The following is a 27123-nucleotide window of genomic DNA, read 5'->3' as shown; positions in this document are numbered from 1 at the left end:
GGTTAAGAGACTGGTGAAGGAGAGTAAAAAGAAAGTGGATGAGGAGTTTGGGAGGAATCTGAGTGTGAAATGGAGGGAGAGTAAGAAATTGTTTTGGAAGGAGGTAAAGAAAGTAAGGCAGTGTGAAAGGGGAAATAGTAGGGGAGTGAAAGATAGGAATAATAGATTGTTGATGGAGAAGAGAGAGAAACTGAGAAGATGGAAGGAGCACTTTCAGGATTTGTTGAATGTGGAGAGTGAGAGCAGTGTGAGTATAAGTGGTTGGGGAATGGCTGGGAGAAGAAGAGATGAGAGGAGAGAGGAAGAGATCAGTAGGGCGGAAGTAGTGGAAGCGATGAAGAATATTAAGTTGGGAAAGGCTCCAGGAATTGATGGAGTGTGTGGTGAAATGCTTAGGTATGGGGGTGAGATTGTTGTGGAGTGGATATGGAAGTTGTGTAGATTGGCTTGGGAAGAGGGAAGGGTTCCAGAGGACTGGAAATCAGGTATAATTGTTCCTTTATTCAAAGGAAAAGGAGAGAGAGAAGTATGTGGTAACCATAGGGGTATTTGCCTACTTAGTGTGACTGGTAAAATATATGGTAGAATACTCATTGATAGGGTTAGGCATATGACAGAGGAGCTAGTTGGAGAAGAACAAGGGGGATTTAGGAAGGGAAAAGGGTGTGTAGATCAGATATTTGTTCTAAGATGTTTAGTGGAGAAGTATCTAGAGAAGGGAAGGAAAGTGTATGCTGCCTTCATGGACTTGGAGAAAGCTTATGACAGAATAGATAGGCAAGGTATGTGGAAGATATTAAGAATATATGGAGTTGAGGGGAAATTGTTGGGTGCTGTGAAGAGTATGTACGAGGGAGCTAGGGTTACGGTGCGAGTGGATGGTGAGCTGAGTGAGTTCTTTGATCTCAATGTGGGACTGAAACAGGGTTGTGTGATGTCTCCATGGCTGTTTAATATATACATGGATGGGGTTGTAAAGGAGGTGCAGGGTAGGGCAGTGGATGTGGGGGTGGCTGTAATGAATGAGGGTGAGATTTGGAAGCTTCCGGTGTTGCTGTTTGCTGATGATACAGTACTTTTGAGTGAAGATGAATGGGAGTTGCAAGGTTTGGTGAATGAATTTGGGACAGTGTGTAGGAAGAGGAATCTGAAAGTTAATGTAAACAAAAGTAAAGTTATGGTGTTTGAGAGGAATGAAGACACAGAGTGTGCAGTGAGGTTGGATGGTGAGGATATGGAGAATGTGAGTGCATTCAAGTACTTGGGTAGTGTGATGAGTAAGGATGGAACTTTGGGGGATGAAGTGCGTGAAAGGGTACAGCAGGGAAGGAAGGTCGTTGGTACACTGAAAGCAGTGATGAGAAATAGGGAGGTGAGTATGGAAGTTAAGAAGTCACTGCATGATAGTATTGTGATCCCTACCCTGACGTATGGAAGCGAGGCATGGACCTTGCAAGAGGGGAACATGTCAAGAGTGAGAGCAGTGGAAATGAGTTACTTGAGAGGAGCATGTGGAGTGACGTGGAGGGACAGGTTGACGAATGAAGAAGTGAAGGAATGATGTGGGGTGGATGTGGATGTGGTTGAGAAGATTAGGAGAAATACACTGAGATGGTTTGGACATGTGAAGAGAATGGAGAATGAAAGACTGACTAAGAGGGTGTATGTAGGTGAGGTGGAAGGAGGGAGAGGGAGAGGTAGACCGAGGATGAGGTGGAGGGATGGAGTTGAGAGGTATATGAGGGAGGGGGGGGAGTTGAGGGGAGGGTAGTCAAATGGTGGGTGACAGAGCGACTTGGAAGCGTTTTGTCTGCGGCCACCCTTTGCGGGATTAGGGCGTCCGGCTATAGATAGATAGATAGATATTGTGGTAGGTGGGGGCACTCACCATCGACTCAGTCGATGTAGTGCTACTGTCGGGGTCTGCCCTTTCCTCTCCTCCTTCCTTCTTTCCCTCCATCCTCTTCTGTCTTCCTTTCCTTCATTCTTTTCCTTGTCTTTCTGCCTACGGGTAACTTGACACTCCCTCTTCTGTCTGTCTTTCCTTCATTCTTTCCTCTTCCTTCTGCCTGTGGGTGACTCTACACTAAGTGACAAGCCAAACGGTTTCCTGTACACCAGGAATCCATTTGCTACGTTGGGTCGTAACCATATAACCAAATTTTCGTGCCTGGTGGTTTAGTGGGTAATTATTGTGCTCCAATCAGATTGAGCCGGTGAAGGTTTATATCCAAGGGATGGTTGGGGTTGATTGCTCATGTAATGCCACTCAGGGATGAGTAAGGCTTGTCACTCTCATCTTAAATGTCGGGACCAACTGCCTAGTCCCTGGCTCCTACACTCCTCATGGGGCAATGTAGGATTGGATGATGGAGGGATGGATATATATTCTGGAAAGCTAGGTTTCTAGGGGTTTGAATGATGAGTGAATGGAAGCATGGCCCATTGGAGTGGGCATACTTAGGCTGTCTGGACATTGCTACTCCTCACCATGCCCTAAGGTGGGAAAGGAGGTCTAGATGATGATGATGATGATGATGATATATATATGTACTGTACTGTATATATAAACTGTGTAAAGTTGCAGCATTTGTAATGCAGATTTTCCTTTCATGTCAGGTAAAATATATATATATATATATATATATATATATATATATATATATATATATATATATATATGATAAATCAAATCACCACTAAATTCCTCAAGGTGCAGTTTTGTCATCCAAGCTGAAACTTGGGATTCAACACACATCTAGGGCTGTCTGGCTTCTTTTTGCAAACAAAATCTGGCTAGGTAGAATTAAAAAATTACAGCCGTCAATCAAAGTGTAAACACAGGGGTTGTCAAAAAGATCATGACCTTTATTAACCTCCTGCACCCTAATTTTATGTAGGCTATACAATGCTAATTTCATGGTTACTCACTTGTCCCTGTTGGCCATTTTTCCATCTCCAGGCAAGAACCAGCTGCACTAAGTCTGTTTCCGACCTTGTTTCAGAGGGGTAGGAAGACAGTCTCCTTTTCCATTAACCTCTACAACGCAGATGCCGTTACGTAAAGTTTGTACGTGAGAAGGCAGGCAATGTTACATAACATTCAGCCATTTTTTGTCCTAATTCATTGGTTAAATTGGGCAATATGGCAACGCTGTCATATCCTGATACTTTACTTTTCCGAAAAATTTTCTGCAAATATACTGTCCTACACGGGTGTATACTAGCCAAGTTGCCTGCCCGTAAAGGGTTAAAATACTTCTGATGGATTTGTATCACTTTGGTCAAAAAAACAATGCAGTTTGGTTTCACCAAAGACAGCTTTGAATCCTATCCATCGGCCTCCATGACAAAACTGTGCCTTGAAAAAATGAAAATGGCTGAGATAATTGTGCATATTTTTAAATTACATACATTATACTGAAGATCAACTGAAAAAAATTAAAAGAACCTGAATTTCTTATTAAAATTTAATTGTGGTTGCTCACAACTCTTGTTCCATCAAAAGCAAACATTAAGCCGACGTCATGCCACTGATGGAACGCCACTAGTGTGTGTTGCTATTGTCACTTGTATTTGCATGTGATCAGTATACTGCCTTACTCACTCATTCATCCCTGTCCAGGGCAGCATCTTGGAACAAGACTACTATGTAAGTATTATTTTTGTGTCGAGTTGCATTCTAACCCAGTAATATTACAGTATAATGTTACTGTGTGAATATTCAGTATGTTTTAATTCACATATTTTACCATAGAGAAAGTGAATACAATGTGGGACATGACTGTATTTTTGGAAAACAATCATCATCCCTTCCTCAGTTCACACCTAAAATGGTGAGGAAATAAGTACTAAATGGTTTAAATGAGTCTAGGGTCATTGGGTAAAACAAACATTTATTTTTCATCATTACTCAGCCAATTCTGATACAATTCTGATTTTCAGATCATTTTTCCCTTCTGATACCAATACTGTTGTTAAACTTATTATGTTAGCTGATTTACAGCACTACTTGCAGATAGGAACTATGTCCATGTAAGGTAGCCAGTGATGTGGAACCACAAATGATTAGCTCCGGGTTTGGGTTCGGTTCCTTTAACAGTATGCCAGTTCTGGAACCGGTTCCTAAACAGGGGAAACTAGGCCACTCTACCCATCCTTAATTCATTGTCAGTTGACTGATGTGTAATGAGGGAGAGAGAAACAGACAGAGAACCAGTTCCTAAACAGCAGAAACTCTGTCACTCTACCCATCCTTAATTCACTGTAAGCTGATTGGTGTAATGAGAGAGAGAGAGAGAGAGAGAGAGAGAGAGAGAGAGAGAGAGAGAGAGAGAGAGAGAATATTATACAGGGATTCTATTTCAAGTTCATGAAGCAATTTTTAATTTTTACATTTTTGTGGCTGCTCCTCAATAATGTAACAAATAATGATAGCCAGAACCGGAACCAGAACCGCCAAAAATCTACCAATTCCAGTTCCAGGTTCAGCTTCTCTAAAATGTGCTGGCTCCAGTGGTTCTGGGTTCAGGTTCAGGTTCAGTTCCACATTACTGAAGGTAGCTACAAGTCTCTCCATGGACCAAGAAAACTTCTGTCCTCATTAGGGAGGCAGGACAAGGAAGAAATGCCCCTCTCCTTAGGAGACTGAGGGCTCATGATGGGAAATTTATAGTAAACCCTTAATTCAACAGGCCACAAAACATAATGGTGAAGGTAGCCAAGATCCTGTAGATGAATAAGTGGGCTTGGAAAGATACTAACCTCTTCAGCCTGCTGACAAGGTAGGCATATTAATGTGATTAATAACAGACAATTTTCACCTTAAAGAGACCCTTTAGGTTGAAAGGACTGATTCTATCACTATTAATCTCTTCAGACCAAGAACATACTCCAAATTCTATTCTAGCTAGTGCCAGACAATTAATTTTAACAATGGAGAGTCTTACTGGATTGTGGCTACAACTAGTGATACTAGGAAGGAGGACTAACACACTGCACAAAGCAGTACAGTACTCTTGGGGAGGATGGATGGCTCATAAGAATGAGGAGCTAAGGCTCCCATTTTACCAGCCATCAGGACACCATCTCCTGGCTGTTTGCTCTTGCTAACTTTTTACAATGTTTATATAATGCCAAGAATTGCGCCACATGCCCTCATAAACAATATCCTGTAATCACTTACACCAGACTATACTCTGTACCATATAAAACTCAACATAAGCCCCTCCCACTCGGTGAAGACAGATGGAGACATTTCCTTCTGTAGACAATGGCTATTGGACATCCGGTACTGATGGGCGGGGTAAGTGGTCAGCCTCCAACTAAACCAAAACTCAGTTCCTCACCTTTATGCTCTCTATACTTGACTTGAACTCCTCAAGGCAAGGGCAGCGGTCCCTCAGGAGATAATAATGATTCTCTCTCTCTCTTTCTCTCTAATGATATTAACCCCTACACTGCGGGCATGTTTACCAATGTTTTGCGTGTGCCGCGGGGTTATTCGGGCTCCGACACACTCTCAAAAAATATTTGCCAAAAATCAGTTATTAGTCCTAGCATATTAAAATTAAATATGCTTATGGCACATACCTTCAGCTTTCTCCTGGAATGTTTGTTGAGCCTTCGTCGGTTACCGTAGGACTTGTGGAGACCTCTGAAGTTGGGTAACGAAGTCTCCACTTTACACTTCCCGACAACCCGTAATATGATTACCACAGCCAGATATTAACACTATAAACACTACTCTATGATTTTCAAGTAGTTTGGGATCCATACTCCAAAAAAAAAACAACTGTGAAAGCAATGAAAATTACGAGCGCGTCTGACCGACGCACTTGCGCTAGTTCGCTCTTGGTACTCTGTCATTTATTATTCATAAAACCCCTCACACTTTATATTTCTATTACTATATAACACTTATATATATCTACAGTCTTTATCCATAAGTTTCCTTCAGTAGTATTGGTTTATTGTCACCGTAGGGATTTAATTTCTTTCAGTAAAATACGTAGCATTCACTTTCTCGTCCTGTATACTAGCATTGCGAGTGAATGTCACTTTCAATTTCCCTCTCATAACTCATAGTATTCAGACATGCTAGAGTGAAACTTTCACTTTCATTACTCCTAGGGTATATACTCGTATTCTTATAATACTACTCATTTACATTTCTATTTATGTTCTCTATTTAATTTACGTTATTTACATTTCTATTTTATTTACACTGTGTTATGCACTGACACTTGATGTAACTTATAAAACTATTTTCCACTGTTCACGTATATTTACATTCATTACTTTCACTTGCTGTTTACACATTATTTACACATTATTTACAATTCCACTTGCACTGTTTTACTCAATAGAAAGATCGTAGTTACTCTTTTATCAATTGTAAGCCCTTTACCTCTTTCTACACGAGGTTTAGTAGGGGGTAAAGGTCACAGGCCTCTTTGCATGGGGGTGAAAAGGCCCTGAAGCTTGCAAGAGTGAACAGACGTACCCCCATACTGGAAGATGAGAGTGAACTGATAAGGGTGGGCCGGGGTGGAGGCCTACCTAGGGAAATCAGTACTGCCAATGTCTAGCCTCTTGACACAGCTATTTATAGCAGTAAAATGATTGGCAGGAAATCTAGACAATACATTATAAATTAGGTAGTTCCAGGTGAATGTAAATATCACTTAGGCTTCTCCCTTCCCTCCTTATATGTATATTTATTACGAAAATAGATTATACGGCATATTTCAAGGGGAAATAAACAGCGAAAATTAGCGAACGAGTGCACGTGAAGTGTTGTCAGGTGATAATTAGCCAATTCCAGGTGTATAGCACTCTCACTTACCTTATTTCTTTCTTGTATACATTATTTGGTATAAGAATAGGGCATAGGGCTTATTTCAATGGATGAAATCAGTGAAAAATTCCAGGGAAGATTTACTTAGAGTAGCACGGCCAGGCAGGTGAGAGGATAGGGTAATGGAGGGGGGGTAGGGAGGGGAGTCAAGAACGGGGAGAAATGGCTAAATTGTCAACAATGGATGGGAGTACAGATGAGATTAGGAGTGCTGACTAGTGTTGAACATTGGCAGTACTGATAGATGATACAAGCCCCCACTTGGAAGCCCGGGTGAATTCAAAATAACACAGAATCACAAAAGCGACGCCCAGCGGTATGATCCCTTGCTCCCAAGCGTCACGAAAGTGACGCCCCGCGGTTAAGGGGTTAAAGAAACAAAATCAGTAACATGGATATCGGTTTATTCAGATGAATTGTGTGTAAAATTTACAAATGCAGAATAATGTTTGTACTGAATTAACTTAAATTAACCTAACAATACTTTACAGCAACCCTAATGCAAAAATACATATTCAAAATTTGCTTGCTATGAAGGGAAGTCCGAAAAAGGGTAAATGCATCATGTAACGAGGAGGAGAGAGTGTGTGCGCGTGTGTGCGTGTGTGTGTGTGTGTTTCAGTCATCATCTTCACTGCTGTCGTCAGAGTCACTCAGAGTAATGACAAAGCTATCAAACAAATGCTCAGCAGCAATATCCTTTTTCCTGTATTCTTCCTCTGTTTTCTTTGTGTGGCTGACACATTTTATCCAGTTCTCTGCAGACACATTTGAGATCACAGTTTTTGTAATTTCCTCAGTCCTTTTGTCTGGTCTGCATTTGAGTTATTTCTTTTTACTTCAGATTTTACTTGTGGCCATATGAGTTCAATGGGGTTAAGGTTGCAGTGATATGGGGTCAGTCTTAGCACCTCATGCCCACTGTTATGAGCTATTTCATCTATTTCGTATTTTTCTTTGTCTTTGATTAATGCCACCAGCTGAAGCAGCTCAGCTTTCATCTCACAGGCATCATAAGGTATATGATTATCATCAAGCCACTCCATTATGTGCCTTATTAGAATTTCTGGTTGGGACTTTGTTCACTTATTATACAGATATAATTAGTGGGAGGCGGTGGCTCAATCGGTAGAGAGTTGGCCTGCAGTCCTGACGGACCCTGGTTCAAATCCCGCTGAGGCAGGGAACAGTTTAAGGATTTGAATTTCAGAAAAATCAGACTTTACTGATCTACCAGAAGGCCTGCCGACATGTCGTAAAAATACCCCCGCTAATATCAATACACCAGTCCTGTATGAGACAGCCCTAGCATGTATTCAGTATGGACGGTGGGTGTTAGCGCCGAAGTGGTGACATGTAGAGGTGTGCGGTACGTAGGAGGACTACTGGGCCTTGAAAGCAGGCTGTGCAGCCTATGCCCAGAGTCGGTCACATAAAATATATATATACAGAGAGAGAGAGAGAGAGAGAGATCAGGTGTGAAATATTATTGATCTTACAGGATATCCAAGCCTGTCCCACAACAGATCCCCAGCCGTCGATAAAGGCGAATTTAGCGTGGACAACAGTGTTTTGTACGCCTTTTTATCTGAATATGGTCAGTCACTGATCACTAAGGAAAGGTCAAGGCTCCACCTGTCTTCACCGAGAGGGAGGGGCTTATATTGAGTTTTATATGGTATAAACATGCATATTACATGATACATGACCTTTCAATATTTCATTATAAGGGCATCAAACAACACAGCCTCAATCCTAGCAGAGAGGACTGCTAAATGATTTGAAGGCCATAACATTAGCCCTTTTCTTAGTGACAACCATCTGAAATAACCATAACCATACTATGAGCTTCCTAATGCTTAAAAATATTAATTGCTAGTGCATAACTCTGTTTCTCAGGCATGTCCTTCAGTCACCATCTGGATGTGAACCACACAAAGAAAACCCATACCATAATGGTAATCAACATTTTATAACACACACCTAACTTTTATTTAACAATATTCCATATTATTTTTCTACACTATGCAATTATCTGATAATGCACATTACATTACTTCTGCATGAAAAGCACTTGTATGCACCGACCAGATAATGCACATTTTACTAAAATAATTCCACATAAAAAACATTTCTATACAAGTCTATGCTCATCATAATATAATTCTGCATAAACAACAAGATCTACCTGCAAAAATCTTGCCAAGAGTACCTCCCACATACCAGCTCAGGTCCTCACTGCCCTATTGTATACGCTATCTGGCTAAGCACTATGACATCATCCCCACTGGTTTACGGCCCATCAGTAAAAAGTACCTGTAGCGCAGACAGACTTTTGTTTCTTCAGGTGAAGTGCTAACTTGCAGTGCTGACATAATTCTGAAAAAGAGGATGAGGACTGATAATGTAGATGATTTTAAAATAAAAATAAATACAGATGGCCCTCCACATTTGCGGATTCAACTTTCACGGGTCTTGCAGATTCGTGGCTTGCCCCACTGTGGAGCCAAGATTCTGTTTGAGGCAGCAAAATGTAGCAGTGAGGATGCTCACGGGTCATTTCATGCCAAACCAAGCACAAAACTACCACGTTCCCATGTCCCTCCCTCGGTCTGTGTCCTGTCACTGTCGCGGTCGCTTCGCTGCCTCTACGCTGCCACACCAAACCTCCCGTAATTTTGTTACTGTGCCCAATAATTGTGCTCTCACGTGTTCAAGAGTACCAAGTTTATGACTTGGCCACACTCACATGGATGTGTGTGAGACGCACTCAGTCGCAGGAGTCTGTGGAAGTCACCAGGTATATATTTACCCTAACTTAGCAGAGCCATACCCAAACAAAACTAATTTGTTATTAAACTTTTTTATGCAGTTGGTCTGTTACTACTTGTGATATTTTATGCTGCTTTCAGGTCCCACATATGATTTATTAGGTACAGTATGTGCACACTTGCTCACGGGGGGTGATTTGTGGCTGAAGAGGTATTTACGGGAGAGCGCACCAAACATTCACAGAAATTCCACATGCGCAGGGGTCTTGTGTCCCCTAACCCCTGCGAATGTGGAGGGCCACCTGTATAGTAAAAATGAAGCTTTGCTTTCCCTTAAGGAACCTCCATCCTGGGGTTGGCCATAATGAAGCTATGGCTGTCTATGAACAAAAAGGCTAACCTTAAGACAGAGAGGTTACTTCTAAAGTGCATAAAATTGCTAAGAGATGGCAATAATTAAAAATTAAGATACATATGTTAGAAGAATACAGTATTAAAGTTAAGTCATCAAAGGGTTACTGAAGACTTGGAAGCCACCCCTAAACTGAACATTATCATCTGCCAGTAGAAAGAATAGTCTACCTATCTATTGCCAGATGCCTTAATCCTGTAAGAGCTGGCCAGAAACAAATCGCCTCCATGTTGCCCTGTCCCCCGCCATTTCATTGCCCAGCTCCCATCTCACACCCCCCTCTCTCATATACCTCTCCACTCCATCCTTCCATCTCATCCTTGGCCTCCCCCTCCCTCCCCCCCCTCCACCTCACTCACATACACTCTCCTCATCAGTCTCTCACCCTCCATCCTCTCCACATGGCCAAACCACCACAGTGTGTTTCTCCTAACACTTCCTATTACATACACATCCACACCACAATGCTCCTTCACTTCCTCATTTGTCAGTCTGTCTCTCCATGCGACTCCACATGCTTATCTCAAATAACTCATTTCCACTGCTCTCACTCTTGACTTCTGTCCCTCCAGCTAGGTCCAAACTTCATTTCCATACATTAGAGTTGGTATCACAATACTGTCATGTAGTAGCTTTTTTACTTCCATGCTCACTTCCCTGTTTCTTATCACTGCTTTCAAGGAACCAGCAACCTTTCTTCTTTGTTGTACCCTTTCAAGCACCTCACCCTCTAAACTTCCATCCTTACTCATCACACTACCCACGTACTTACTGCACTCACACTTTCCATTTCCTCCTCATCCAACCTCATTGTACATTCACTGACTTCACTTCTCTTGAAGACCATAACTTTAATCTTTCCTATAATCACCTTTAAATTCTGTTTCTTACACACTCTCCCAAACTCATCAACCAAACCTAGCAGCTCCCCTTTGTCTTCACTTAACAACAACGTATCATCTGCAAACAACAGTACAGGGAGTTTCCAAACACTGCCCTCTCTCACTAGGACTGCTCCAACATCCACTGCCCTACCTTGTATCTCTTTTATAACCCCATCCATATACAGAGTGAAAAACCATGGGGACATGACACATCCTTGTTTCAATCCAACCTTCAAACAGAAAAATTAATTCAGTTCACTATCCACACGTACTCAGGGGCGCACCCAGGGGGGGGGGTAACCAGGCCCGGGGCCCCCCCCTTTGTTCTCTGGGTCCTTTAAAAATCTATATACTGTATATTTATTTCGATAACAGCAAAACATTAAAAACTGGCAAGTACAAAGAGTAACAGATGAGCCAGCAGCTCTCTGACTCTAAACCAGCATGTGACCTCCCGGTAATTATCAGAGTACCTGACCTCACCTTGCTACAGGCCCCCCCCCCCCCCTAGAAAATTCCTGGGTGCGCCCCTGCACGTACTGCAGCCTGAGCACCCTCATACATACTCTTCATGGCCTTCAGCAACTTCCCATCTGCTCCATATATTCTTAATACTTTCCACAATCCTTGTCTATCCACCCTGTCATATGCTTTCTCCAAATCCATGAAGGCCCCATACAACTTCTTGCCCTTCTCTAGAAACTTGTCCACTAAAGATCTAAGAATGAATATCTGATCTACACAATCTCTTCCCTTCCTAAAAACCTCCCTGTTCTTCTCTAACTAATTCCTCTGTTATTTCCCTAACTCTGTCAAGTACCATGATAAACAATAAGGCACTCACAACTGCCCATTGCTGCACACCAACATTCACGGAATCACTCAAATCTCCGTTCATTCACCTGGGTGCGAGTACCAACACAAAGAGCTATAATCACTCTAACCAGCCACTCCTTGATCTCAAGCTTTCTCATTGTTCACTTCACCACCTCCCTAGGAACTCTGTCAAAGGCCTTCTCCAAATCAACAAAAACAAAGCTGAGAGCTTTTTTCTTTCCTATATATTTTTCCTGAAGCTGATGATCAATGAATCTAGCATCAGTGGTCCCTTTGCCTGGCATAAACCCAAACTGCATCTCATCAATATTCACTCTTTCTCTAATCGTACCATCTAGAACTCTTTTAGAAGAAGTCTGACAAGTTAGGTGGTAAACACACAACAGAGCAGGAATAAATACCATCAGGAGTTCATCGTTTCTCACCTGTTTTGGAATCTTTGGAGCAACTGTGAGGCAGCATCATCCCCATTCTGCTTGTAGAAGTTCTGGAAGCCTGACCAGCTGGTGATGTAGCCTGTAAGTTCAGTCACTGATGCCACTTTGTCCACATAGTGAGTATCATCTCTATGGATAGAAACATATTAGATTTACAGAGTATTCTCTTGTTTTTTCACAACACTAAATGTTGTACAGTTTAAACCATAAAAGCAGCTGTGTGTGTGTGTGTGTATTTACCTTGTTGTGATATACAGTAAATGAGCTACACTCGTGGGGTCCCATCTCAGTTTCTCAAGGGGTCAAATTTTGCTTTGAACTCGTTTAAGTTTTTAGATTGGATGATCTCTTTGTCCAGGCTATCCACAGGTCTATGCACCTATAAGGAAAACTGTATTTCTTGATATCCTTCAAGCAACTTGGCTTTTTCAGTTTCATTCCATGTCCTCTTGTTACTCTCCCATCCCGTACAAACAGATCTTCTCTGTAAATTTTTTCTACTCCAATCATGGCCCTGATCACTGCAACCATGTCGCTTTCCTCTCTCCTCCTTCTAAGGTGGGCAGATCTAGCTTTTCCGACCTTTCCATGTACGACAGATCTGCCAGGCTAGGGACCATCTTGGTTGCTGTTCTTTGTATTCTCTCGATCATGTTTATATCTTTCTTTTTATGCGGGGACCACACTACTGTCACATATTCCCATCTAGGGCACATCATGGCCACTATCAATATTTTCATCACCTCCTCATCTATGTAATGAAATGCTACTCTTATGTTAGTCAAGAGATAATATGTCTCTCTAACTACAGTATCGTATTAATGTGTTTTTTGGGTGACAAACTTTCCTGGACCAGCACTCCCAAGTCCTTCCCTTCTCTTGCTTTTGTGATTGGTTCATTACCCATCATATAATTCAGTGATGGTCTCTTGGTACAATCCATTTCCAATATTTTACATTATTTTGTTCTGAATTTCATTTCCCACATCCTGCTCCACTCGTGAATCCTATCCAGGCCCTCCAGCAACATTTTACAGTCTTCTTCAACTTTCACTTCCCTCATGGTCTTTGCATCATCAGCAAACAGCCTTCCATAACTGTTCATTTGATCTACAGTACCATACTGTTTACGTAAATCAGGAACATTACGGGCGCTAACACTGAGCCCTGTGGGACTTCACCTGTTACTTCCCTCCATCCAGATATCCTGTCCTTCATTACTGTCCTCATCTGTCGGTCTCTCAAAAAGTCTCTCGTCCAGTCCAAGAGGATCCCCTTTAATCCTCCTATGTGCTCCAATTTCCATATTAGTCACATGTATGGTACCTTGTCAAAGGCTTTCTTCAGATCTAAGCTCACACAATCCACCCAACTATCTCTCTCCTGTAGCACATCAACTGCCCTTGAGCAGAGGCTCAACAAACTGGAGACACATGACCTTCCATTTCTGATTCCAAATTGACTTTCTGCCAAAATGACCATCTCCTCCAGATAATTTATCCACTTGTCTTTCAAGATTCCCTCATAAAATTTTGCAACTATACTGGTCAGGGACACTGGTCTAAAATTCAGGGGCTCTACCTTATGCCCTCCTTTGTAAATTGGTGCCATACTGGCCCTCTTCCATTCCCAAGACACCTTCCCTTCTTCCAGAGAACACACAATTAAACCACGAATCTTATCCGCTAGTTCTCTGCATTTCTTTAGTATCCAAGTCGATATCCTGTCAGGCCCTTGGGCTTTTCTTACATCTTGAATTTCCAGTAATTTATACACTTCCTGCACTTCCACCTTTATATCTTTTAACCCATTCACTGCGTCAGTGTTTGTTTACATGTACATCCCGTGTGCGGCAGTTTTCAAATATTTAGAAAAAAATATTAGAAAAAATATATATATCATTAAAAGGTAGAGAAAAAAATCCCGAGTTCAATGGTATATAATACAATATAGCAAACAAAAAAATAACCTCTGATACAGGTCCGTGAAGTAATAAATATTCCGTGTGGTGCTGCCAGGCAAACGATGTGTTATGGTTGTACTGTGTCGTCAGTGGCAATCTTGCTATCAGATAAAGTGTAAAACAGCATCTGAACCATCATTGTCATCATCGAACAACGTATCACTATCATTACTACACTCATCCAGAGATTTCATCCAATATATGCTTGGGCTACTGCTAGCGGCAGCATGGAGAAGATTTCGTACCTTTACCTTCGGCATTTTGTAGGTAACTGAGCAGAGCTCTGCACCTTGTAAAAATGCATAATATATGTATGGCAATATTCTATACGGTGCCATGAATTGCTAGCTGATTTATTTCATGCCATTTCTGACAGCGGCATTTTTGAAAGCAGGAAATGATATATGATACAGCTGCACATGGGAGCCATTTGGACTCAGATATCATATATGATACAGCCACAGTCAATGGGTTAACATTACATTTCTAGTCACTCCCCCCCCCCCACAAAATCACTTTCCTTAGTGAAAACCGACTGGAAACTTTTACTCATCATTTCAGCTTGCATTATTGCATCTTAATAGACTTTTCCTTTTCCTTTCAGCTTACTGATTCCTTCTGTGTGTTCAATTTGCCATTGAAAAACCTAAAAAACAATTTAGGTTCCTCCACACATTTGTCAATTACACCTCTTTCGAAGTTTCCCTCTTCCTCTCTATAGATTCTTGCATACAATATTAATATCTAGTTCTTCTGTATTCTTCCTCTGTTCTATTGTTACCTCTCTTTCTCCATTTGTTCCATGCCACATCTCTCTCTCTTTTTGCTAACATACACATTCTGTTGAACTAATCCTTTTTCCAGTCCTCTCTCCCACTTACTCTTGGGACATATTTTTCCACACCAAAATTGTAATGTCCTAGAAAGATATCCCACTTCTTCTGCATCTCTCTTGTTTCTCTGCATTCTCTCCGATCTGCTTCTTCGAAAAATTTACTCAGTCCTGTAAAGTTTGCTTTCCCAAAGTTGTATCTTCCATGCCTGTACATTCATCTATTGGCGCCACATGCCCTTTTATCATTTGGAACTCAATCACTACATGATCACTTTTTCCTAAAGAACACTGATATTTCAGAGATTCAATTACGTGAGATTCTTTGGTTAGAAGTAGATATAGTCCTGCTGGTGTGTCATCACCTCTAAATTTTGTCTCTTCTTTGGCCCACTGTGTCATTACATTATTCACTGCAATATTTAACATTATACTGCACCATGAATCTTCACTACTGCCTGAGTCCCACTCCTCCCAGTTCATCTCTTTACAATTAATGTCGCCCATCAGGATTATATTTTTGCTTTTCTCAATCACTTTCTGTAGGTATCTAACCATGTCTGACAAAATCTAGTATTCCTCTTCATTTCATGTCCTTGTCTTAGAGGGAGCATATGCTACTGCGATGTCTCTACTGTCTTCCCCTCTGGTTTCTAGTTTCATATTTATCAATTCTGCCCTACCTTCTCCCAGTTCCACTTTATCCACATTTATGCAATTCTTCACTGCTATCATCACTCCTACTCCCAGTTTTTCTTTTCTATCTATTCTCCATAGTTTGCAATTACCATCTTCCACTTGGATATCAATATCCTCTCTTAAGTAGGTCTCCATAATGGACATACTATCTAGCTCATTTACCCTCAAGAAATCATCGATTTCTAACCTTGCTCTGTGCGTGTGTGCGTGCGTGTGTGTGTGTTGGAGGGGCTCGAATATGCTGCAAATCTGGTAGGCCATACCAGCAGGGGAAGATCCCTCCCAGGCTGAGCAGGAGGACAGAGTTACCCATGCTGGAGGGGATCATCAGTGAGGGGTCCAACTATGGTAAGTGTTCCCAGGACCAGTCCCTTGTGGATTGCCCTTGGATGGGTTAAGGCTACAGGAGTAAGCCCCAAACTAAAACTCCATAAGTGGAGTCCCACAGAAGGTGGGGCTCAACAGACAGAGCTCCCGCCAGACTCCTGCAACTCCGCTCACTAGATGGTTGTCATGAATCTTCACGTCAGCATCACAGGCTGAGAAGGGCCAAGTCACGTAGTGGTAAGGATTGTGCACCCTCACCATCACACCAAATCCATTTATTGCCCAAGCCCAAAGCTATACTCACCTCCTATTTCATTTGTCAAAACAAGAGACCTATGTCGATGGGACAGGGTGACAATGACAAGTCATGGATATGGATGGAAGTCTCTAGCTTGAGTCCTGCACATAGGCCGCACTGGCCCATTGGCTGCTGGCATGATGCCATAGGAACAGGTCATCCCTTCGGCAGCATCCAGTGCAACTAAGAAGCCGGAAATGGACGCCCAACTGCTTACCCCTGATGAGGAGAGGTTTATAAATGTAACCCAAACATTTGCTGCTCCGCACCACCTGGGCAGATAACCACATCTGCCAAGGCATCCCACATTGTGGTCACAAAACCAAAAGAATCCCTCTGACTCTTGTTACATGGAATATGTGAACCTTGCTCGAAGCTGACCACGACACATGAGCATGCTGCAGAAATGCCTTTACTGCCCATGAACTGAAAAGATATACAATTGACAATGCTGCCTAGTCTAAGACTCACCTCTTGGGAGACGGCAACCTAACAGAAGCAGGAGCAGGGTAATCCTATTTCTGAAGGGGATAACCAGACAATGTAAAAAGAAGCTATGATATTGACTTTGTCATCCAAAGCAACTTTCAACAGAATATCCAAAAAATATCTGTGGGTATCTCAGAGAGGCTGATGTCTTGGCACATACCACTCTCTGAAGATCTATATGTCTCCATGCTTGATTCTGAAGACGCTGTCAAAGATTCCATTTATGACTCTTTGGATGCTACCATTCACTCGGTACAGTACCGCCTAATGACAAACTGATCCTGCTTGAGATTTTAATGCCAGAGTAGAAAAAGATACTCACCTCTGGCAAAGAAATTAAAGGCTACCATTGTTTCGTTTCCTTTTTAAAGGCTCCAACATGCTTGCATGTGTCGGCCTTGGTCACCTAATGGCGGCTCTCCAAGTTGCACGATCAATTGCAGCCTCCCTGTTCAGTCCCTTAACCCTAAGGTCACACTTAACCCCTTAACCGCGGGGCGTCGCTTTTGTGATTCTGTGTTATTTTGAATTCACCCGGGCTTCCAAGTGGGGGCTTGTATCATCTATCAGTACTGCCAATGTCCAACACTAGTCAGCACTCCTAATCTCATCTGTACTCCCATCCATTGTTGACAATTTAGCCATTTCTCCCCGTACTTGACTCCCCTCCCTACCCCCCCTCCTTTACCCTATCCTCTTGCCTGCCCGGCCGTGCTACGCTAAGTAAATCTTCCCTGGAATTTTTCACTGATTTCATCCATTGAAATAAGCCCTATGTCCTATTCTTATACCAAATAATATATACAAGAAAGAAATAAGGTAAGTGAGAGTGCCATACACCTGGAATTGGCTAATTATCACCTGACAACACCTCACGTGCACTCGTTCGCTAATTTTCGCTGTTTTTTCCCCTTGAAATATGTCGTATAATCTATTTTCGTAATAAATATACATGTAAGGAGGGAAGGGAGAAGCCTAAGTGATATTTACATTCACCTGGAACTACCTAATTTATAATGTATTGTCTAGATTTCCTGCCAATCATATCAGTGCTAGACAAAGCTGTTTCAAGATATAACATTGGTAGCTCTGAATATATATCTCCTAAGTAGGCCTCTAATCTATTTTCGTAATAAATATACATGTAAGGAGGGAAGGGAGAAGCCTAAGTGATATTTACATTCACCTGGAACTACCAAATTTATAATGTATTGTCTAGATTTCCTGCCAATCATATCAGTGCTAGACTTAGCTGTTTCAAGAAGTAATATTGGTAACTCTGAATAACCCCTAGCAGGCCCCCATGCTGGTCCTCTGTTATCAGTTCACTCTCATCTTCCGAAGCGAGAGTACGTATGTTTCTTCATGCTGACTTCAAGGCCTTTTTTCACCCCCATGCAAATGGCCCTGTGACCTTTACCCCCTACTAAACCTCGTGTGGAAAGAGGTAAAGGGCTGACAATTGATAAAAGAGTGACTACAATCTTTCTATTGAGTAAAACAGTGCAAGAGGAATTGTAAATAATGTGTAAATAATGTGTAAACAGCAAGTGGAAGTAATGAATGTAAATATACGTGAACAATGGAAAATAGTTTTATAAGTTATTTCAAGTAACAGTGCACAACACAGTGTAAATAAAATAGAAATGTAAATAACGTAAATAAAACAGAGAACGTCAATAGAAATGTAAATGAGTAGTATTATAAGAATACGAGTATATACCCTAGGAGTAATGAAAGTGAAAGTTTCACTCTAGCATGTCTGAATGCTATGAGTTACGAGAGTGAAGATGAAAGTGACATTCACTCTCAATGCCAGTATACAGGAAGAGAAAGTGAATGCTATGTATTTTACTGAAAGAAATTAAATCCCTACAGTGACAATAAACTAATACTACTGAAGGAAACTTATGGATAAAGACTGTAGATATATATAAGTGTTATATAGTAATAGAAATATAAAGTGTGAGGGGTTTTATGAATAATAAATGACAGACTACCAAGAGCGAACTAGTGCCAGTGCGACGATCAGACGCGCTCGTAATTTCCATTGCTTTCACAGTTGTTGTTTTTTTTGAGTATGGATCCCAAACTACTTGAAAATTGTAGAATAGTGTTTATAGTGTTTGTATCTGGCTGTGGTAATCATATTACGGGTTGTCGGGAAGTGTAAAGTGGAGACTTCGTTACCCTACTTCAGAGGTCTCCACAAGTCCTACGGTAACCGACGAAGGCTCAACAATCATTCCAGGAGAAAGCTGAAGGTATGTGCCATAAGGATATGTAATTTTATTATTCTAGGACTAATAACTGATTTTTGGCAAATATTTTTTGAGAGTCTGTCGGAGCCCAAATAACCCCACGGCACACGCAAGTCATTGGTAAACAAGCCCGCGATGTAAGGGATAATGACCTTGTCCCATTTCTTTCTCGGTCTACCCCTCATAACCCCACCCCCAATATTAACACTTCTCACCTTCCTCACCCAATTATCATCCCCCATCCTCTCCACATGTCCAAACCACCTCAATCTACCTCTCCTCATCACAACACCAATACACTCCAGTCCCATCCTACCTCTCAACTCTTCCATCATAAACCCAGCCCCTCCAGGCCTTGGACGCAGGAACGCACTGCACATCCACCTAATCATTGTCATTTCTGTACGTCTGAGCCAGCGAATATCTTCCTCCTTCACTGCCCAGGTCTCACTACCATACAGCATTACACTCCTAACACATGCTGCATACAAAGACCCCTTAGCACGTAGGGAGAGTCCTCTCAATGTCAGGAGAGGCAAGAGCTCCATGAACTTCTTCCAACCACTTCTCACCCTAGCCACAAAGCTAGCTCCATCCCCACCTCCAGCACACAACATGTCTCCCAAATAACAAAACTATTCCACACACTCAAGAGATTCACCAGCAAGTTCAATTCTTTCACGTCTGACAATCTCCACCTGCTCACCCCGACACGCCGTACACATAAAATCAGCATTATCTCGCAGTCTACCTCTGATACCACTACATCTCTTATGCACCCATTTATCACACACACCGCACAAGATGGAATTACTTCCCACGCCCTTGTGGCAAACTGCACATGGCCACTCTCCCTCGTCTTTGACAGTACCGCCACCAACCCTAGATATCATCACTTTTGTTTTATCTGCATTTACCCTTAAACCCTTTTGCCCCATACCGTCTCTCCACTTCCTAAACCTTTCCTCCGCCTCCCTTTCATTCTCTGCAATCAACACCATATCATCAGCATACAACAACTCCCACGGGAGTCCGTTTCTAAAGTCATGTGAAAGGGCTTCAAGTACCGTGATAAACAACATGGGACTCAAGACTAACCCCTGATGCACACCAACATTCACGGAAAACTCATCACTCAAATCTCCATTCACTCTCACCTGGGTGTGAGCACCCACATACATGGCCATAACCAACCTATGCAGCCACTCCTCCAAGCCAAGCTTTCTCATTGCCCACTTCACCACCTCTCTAGGGACTCTGTCAAAGGCCTTTTCCAAATCAACAAAAATAAAATAAAGATCCCTTCTCCTACCAATATATTTTTCCTGAAGCTGTCGAACAATGAATATGGTATCAGTGGTCCCCCTACCTGGCATCAACCCAAACTGCATCTCATCAATATTCACTCTTTCTCTAATCATACCTTCTAAAACTCTCTCCATTACCTTCATTATCTGATCTAAAAGCTTTATACCTCTATAATTTCCTCTTTCCAGGGCATCACCCTTCCCTTTATACACATTTACAATTACACTCTTCAGCCAATCATCTGGGACAACACACTCATAAATAATCCTTTTAATCAGGTCAGTGACTAAACTCACCCCTATATCGCCTGATGCCTTCAACATTTCGGCAGTCAACCCAGACACACCTGCTGCCTTCCCCACCCTCATCCAGCCTATTGCCTCACTCACAGTAGCAGTATCAATCAAAGGCCAAGGGCCAGACACTGGATCTGCTGGATCCAAACCTTCCCTGTCCCAGTCAAACTCCTCATTCAACAACTGGTTATAATGCTCTCTCCATGCATCTTTAATATCCTCACTGTTAACCACTACCCTTCCTTCATCATTCTTCACACACTGCTCACCTATAATATCCCGATTATCCCTCTTCACCTGACCTGCCACCCTAAATATATTTTTCCTTTCCCCATGATTTAGGTTATCAAGTAATTGTCTCTGTGACTCAGACTTTGCCCTGTATACCTCTCTCCTAGCCCTACGCTTGGCAGCCAATATTCCTCTTTGCTACCACCCTTCTTCCATTCCCGGAAAAGCCTTCTTTTCTCCTTAACTGCATCTTCTACACCCTCATCCCACCACCAAGTTACTTTATGTCTTGGTGGTCCTCTTGTCCAACCGCATGTTACATAAGTAACTCTCAAGAAATTGTTCTTGAGGGCTCTGTACTATTCATTAACACCTCTGTCCACAGCTCCCTGTTCAGCCCTCACTCTCCTCAACTCGCTATAGAAGGCATCCCTTACTACTTGGTTTTTCAGCTTCCATATTTTCCTCCTAGGTACATAAGTCCTCTTTTTCATCACTTGTTCTTTAAGCACCATATCACAAATCAATAGTTTGTGCTGCTGCACACACTCCTCACTTCCTATAACTTTAACATCCCTCACTAACCTCCTATCGGCCCTCCTAACCAGAAAATAATCTATCTGACTGCTATTTCCCCCAGACTCATACGCAATTAACCTACTGTCTCTTTTCCTAAAATATGTGTTGCACACAATCATGTCCGTTGCCTCCCCAAACTCGAGTATCCTTTCCCCTTCTGCATTCCTTAGACCATACGCACATCCCCCATGCACTCCTTCATTACCTTGTGTTGCTTCACCTACATGACCATTTAAGTCCCCTCCCAAAATCACTATCTCATCATCCCACATACCACCCACTACACGTATTAAATCATCCCAAAATCTATCTTTCTCTGATTCATCCAATCCTCCCTGTGAAGCATATGCCGATATAATCGCAGCTATCTTTCTTCCCAACAGAATTTTCATTACCAATATCCTATCGCTTACTCTCAAAACAATCATAACATATTCCACCCATTTCTCCGCAACCATCACACCAACACCTCCATATCCGTCTGTCCCCCCCTGCCAAAACAACTTATAGCAACAGTCCTTCCCAACAATCTTTCTGGCTGATCCACCCCTGTACCGGACTTCCTGCAAACACGCCACATCCACCCACCTCCTACTGAATGCCTCAACAACTTCCCCTGCTCTTCCCCTCAAACTTCCCACATGCCATGAACCCATCCTCATCCTCATGGGTGATTTACTGTCCTCAGGCTTGCTTTGAAACTTATTTTGTTTCGTCATCTTCAGTATTAATAAAGGGGGACAGACACAGCACAGGTCCCACTCACTGCACAGTCCCAGGTCCAGGCAATGGATCTGGGACCCCTAGCCCACCAGCTTACCAGTGGCTGTGGTAGTGGCCTCGGGGCACCCTGCCAGGACAGCTGCAAGGACACCCTCCAAGCGCGTCTTGGCACTGCAACTATCCCGCCATTATACACCCACTGATAGGGCAGCCTCCTGGGGCGCTACTCCCAGGTTCAGGCCCCTCTCTATTGGGCGGAAGCGGCAGCCTAGGAATTGCAATGCCCTGTACCCTATAGCACAGGCCCAAGCCCCATCTCGCCCTGGACCCACGATCTATGCCGGCGGAACCCCCGCCACGCCTCCCCCCAGAAGTCCGCTACTAAGTAGTGGGGGCAAAGTTTTCTGGCCGCATGCCCTTCCTGGCGCCAACCCCTGTAACGTAGTGGGATACATTGTGTGAAATGTAAAGTGCATGTGTTATAGTGCATAAGATAGTTAGAGGAAATGTTTGGGAGAGTATGCTGGTCTACTCTCCATGTTACTGTCACACTGAAAAGGTCAGCAAAGGGGGATGGTTAGATAGCTAGTGAAACAGGAGCTCCAGCTCTCCCTATCACCAGCATTCCCATTCCCCTCGGGAGTACTACCCTGTTTGGCCCATGCTACGGCCTCCTCATGGTGTTGGTAACATGAACAACAATGGTCATGGACAGCTTTCCTTATGCTCCGAGCACAGTCTGGTCAACACCAACAGCATTTTTCAACTTAATAAACGCAAGACCACATGGATGCACCCACGATCTAAACACTGAAGCCTAACTGACTACGTCACAGTAAGATAGCGAGATCGGAGAGAAGTTCTTATAACCCAAGCTATGAGAGATGCTGAGTGCTCAACAAACCATAATCTTATAGTTACCAAACTGCAATTAGTCATATGCCCACAAATGTGCCACAGACCATCTGCGAAGAAACTAAACAGTAGTACAGAAATACCTCAACTTACGAACATAATTGGTTCCAAGAGGCTGTTCGCAAGCTGATATTGTTCGCGAAATGAAAATCCCTTACAGTACTACATGTACAACATAAAAAACACTGTACTGTTCACTGATCTGTTGGCAGGGTTTTAAATGTTCTTAAGCAGTTTATATTGTATTAGGAAATATAAATGCATAAATTAGCACACTACACAAGAAAAACATACAGTCTAAGACACAACTCTGTTCCTGCTATTGTCTGATGCCTATTTACAACTGATGAAAGATAATGGAACGTTTGCAACCTGCAAAGATGTGGATGTGGCAAGCATTTCATTTTGTTTCGTTAGTTGTAAATATATATCGGACATAAGCAACAACAGAGTTATCTTATTTTATAAACATTACCGTAGCTCACCTGAGGGCAGACATAGCAGGACTTGCAGGAAGTGAGAGGAGGCAGGTGGAGGAGTAGAGTTAGTTGGAAGATATGGGTGAGGAGAGAGCAGTGGTCAAGTCGAGATTTTCAGGAGAAGCAGGCTGAACAGATGTGGCTGAAGGCTCAGCAAAGGAGGTTGAAGGCTCAGCATAGGACATTGAAGGCTGTGGTTCATCTAATTTTGTTTCTACCCTCGAGAAAAACCTCGTGACTGATGACTGGGAAGCGTTCTTCTTTTTCTCGTCAAGGATGAGACGCTAGCAGGCCAGGGCATCATGCACAGCAACACAGACTCTGCCAAACCTGTCAGCATTCAGATCCTGTTCTTCAAAGGAAGCAAGTCCTTTCTCTATTATTCCAAAGGCACCTGTTAACCCCTTGAGAGCCACTGCACTAATTCTTTCACCTCGTTCAACACGCTTTATTATTTTGAGTTTTTGTTCCATAGAGATGGCATGTCGCTTCCTAGGTGAGCCAGAAGCACCACTATCAACACGCTTGTATTTATCAGCCATATTAAATGGAGTGAAAGGACTAAAAGCACAATATGCAGTGATCCTCTCTCCTCCACGTGAACAAAACAAAAACAAAAGATGGCAGGTTAGCCCTCTAGGACCAACACTGCCACCTAGTGACCTGCCTCGCAACTACTGTTACCAGCCACATTCAAAAGCGGTCGCAATGAGCTGCTACAAGCTAAATTAGTTTTTCTTGTTTACGTTCGTACCTCTGAAATGTTTGTTATTATTTACATGTTTGCATCTTTGAAATGCTCGAATCTTGAATGCTTGTATGTTGAGGTATGTCTGTAGTTTAAAGGATGTGGCAACCTGTAACACCTTCTGCAGCACTATTACAGACAAGCTCTCTCAATGCCCACCAGTTCATCCAAACAACACTGCAACAAACCTAGAGAAAGAGTGGCTGAACAATAAGACATTGCTTCAAAGCACTGCAAAAGAAACACTAGGCTTCTCTGCTCACTGTCATAAGGACTGGTTTGATGAAAATGCTGAGGGCATACAAGACCTTGTTGCAATGAAGAACAGAGCACATAACAACCAGTTGGCTCATCCTAGCTCCTTAACCCTAAAAACTGAATTCCAGAATCTCAAATGTGAAACCCAGAGAAAACTGTGTGACATGGAGAAGAAATGACAGACTGAGCAAGCAAGAAAGCTGCAAAGACTGGCGGACATTAACAAACAACATGGGTCATACAAGTCCATTAAAACTATCTATGGCCCAACCAAACACAACATAAATCCTGTTCGATCAGCTGAAGGAGAGTTCCTGAAAGACAAGCAAGCAATCCTAGAAAGATGGGCAGAGCACTTCCATATGTTACTGAACTAGAGAAACCCTGGGGAACACAATATCCTTGATAACATCCCTAATACCCCTCAAGCTGCAGATATCGTTGTCCCACCTACACCTACGGAAACTGTTCAGACCATCCGATCTCAAAAAAATAGTACAAGTCCCGGCCCTGATAGCATTACATCTGAACTAATGTAAGGGGGTGGCCAGTTACTTCACCAGAACCTCCATAGTCTCACACACTATCTGGAACCAAGAACAAATTCCATCTGAATGGCTTACTTCCAATACTGTAACCATCTACAAGAGGAAAGCGGACTGCTCAAATTGTGACAACAGCAGAGGCATTTCCCTCATTGTGAATGCTAGTAAAGTATATACTATCCATGGTATTGTTATCCAGACTGACAAAACATTTGACTGAGTCAACACTTGCTGAAACACGAGGTGGATTTTGGAAGGACTGAAGTACTTATGACATGATCTTTGTTGCCAGACAGATGCAAGAGAACTGCCAAAAGCAGAACCATGACTTATATACTCCATTTGTCGATCTTGCAAAAGCATTTGCCACTGTCAACAGAGAACATTTACAGAATGCTCTTAGAAAATTTGGAGTTCCAAACAAATTTTTTACCATACTAAAGAGCCTGCATGACAGCATGAATGCTCATGTGTCCATTGGTGGGAGCAAATCCAAACCAATCAATACGGATGTGGGCATAAAGCAAGGATGTATCCTGGATCCTGTCATTTTCAACATCTCTCTCACTTGTCACTCTTTTAAGCACCAACAAATGAACCCTGATGATGGAATAAAAATCCAGTTCCGTCTAGACAGTAACTTATTTAATCTCAGATGTCTTCAAGTACAATCAAAGACAGAAATGGCTCACTTCCTATAGCTGCAATATGCCCAGCAGCCCTACAACAGGGTCTTACCATCATTTCCAACTTATTCCATGCAATGGTAGCAACAGTCGAGCAGGGCAGTAATCCCAAGGTGGATGGAAAGCTGATGATAGGGAGAGCTGGAACTCCCGTTTCATCAGTCCTCAGGACTAGTTCCTGACCATCCCCTTTTGCTGAACCTTTTCAGTGTTTCAGTAACACAGAGAGTAAGCCAGCATGCTCTCCAATACAAATTTCTCTAACTGTCAACACCAAACTACATGCACAGTACACACCACACTTCCTTTTCAAAATTAGAAAAGAAAAATGGCAACTGAAAACCAAGCCTCAGAGTCCCCGGGGGGGGGGGGGGGGGACCATTAATGCCCCCACTATCCACCCCTTTCCTGATGATGACCCAATGAGCTGCCTGGAACCACTGTCTGACTTACTTCTTCTTCATTTCTGCAACATTCGCAACCTTTTCTCTAACTTTCGCTCTGTTGAGCACCACCTCTCCTCCTCTAAACCTTAAATTCTCTTCCTAACTGGCAGTAATGCATTTCCCTAGGAAGGCCACCCCGGCCCACCCCTATCAGTTCACTGTCATCTTCCAAGGTGAAGGTACGTCTGTTTGCTACTGCTAACTTCAGCCACTTTTTAGCCCCATGCAAAGGGCCCTGTGACCTTTACCCCCTACTAAACCTCGTGTGGAAAGAGGTAAAGGGCTGACAATTGATAAAAGAGTAACTACGATCTTTCTGTTGAGTAAAACAGTGCAAGTGGAATTGTAAATAATGTGTAAACAGCACATAAAGCAATGAAAGTAAATACAAGTGAACAGTGGAAAATAGTTTTATAAGTTACTTCAAGTGACAGAGCATAACACAGTGTAAATAAAATAGAAATGTAAATAATGTAATTAAAATAGAGAACGTAAATAGAAATGTAAATGAGTAGTATTATAAGAATACGAGTATATATACTAGCAGTAACGAAAGTGAAAGTTTCACTCTAGCATGTATGAATACTATGAGTTATGAGAGTGAAGGTGAAAGTGACATTCACTCTCAATGCTAGTATACAGGACAAGAAAGTGAATGCTACGTATTTTACTGAAAGAAACTGAATGCCTACAGTGACAATAAACTACTGTTACTGAAGGAAACTTATGGATAAAGACTGTAGATATATATAAGTGTTATATAGTAATAGAAATATAAACTGTGAGTGTTTTTATGAATAATAAATGACAACACCAGCGGTGAACTAACGCAAGTGGGAA

The 27123-nt window shown here is 42.4% G+C and overlaps 1 protein-coding gene across 1 annotated transcript in view; it reads right to left on the bottom strand.

Moving 5' to 3' along the window:
• Window positions 1-9076: 9076 nt before the first annotated feature.
• LOC145392517 (putative methyltransferase DDB_G0268948) overlaps window positions 9077-27123 on the bottom strand; it is a 249791-nt gene continuing 231744 nt past the window's right edge. The window contains exons 8-9 of the mRNA XM_080266912.1: window positions 12189-12329; window positions 9077-9238 (exon numbers count right to left, since the gene is read on the bottom strand). Coding sequence (XP_080123038.1) covers window positions 9130-9238; window positions 12189-12329 — 250 coding nt within the window. The 3' untranslated portion in view covers window positions 9077-9129. The remainder of the gene's footprint in view (window positions 9239-12188; window positions 12330-27123) is intronic.

The sequence above is a fragment of the Coenobita brevimanus genome, chromosome 22, assembly GCF_032717465.1.
Source record: "Coenobita brevimanus isolate Jiangsu-jjx chromosome 22, ASM3271746v2, whole genome shotgun sequence".
NCBI lineage: Eukaryota > Metazoa > Arthropoda > Malacostraca > Decapoda > Coenobitidae > Coenobita > Coenobita brevimanus.
Note: the sequence above shows the minus strand (reverse complement) of the source record. Positions and strands in the feature narration are given on the sequence as shown.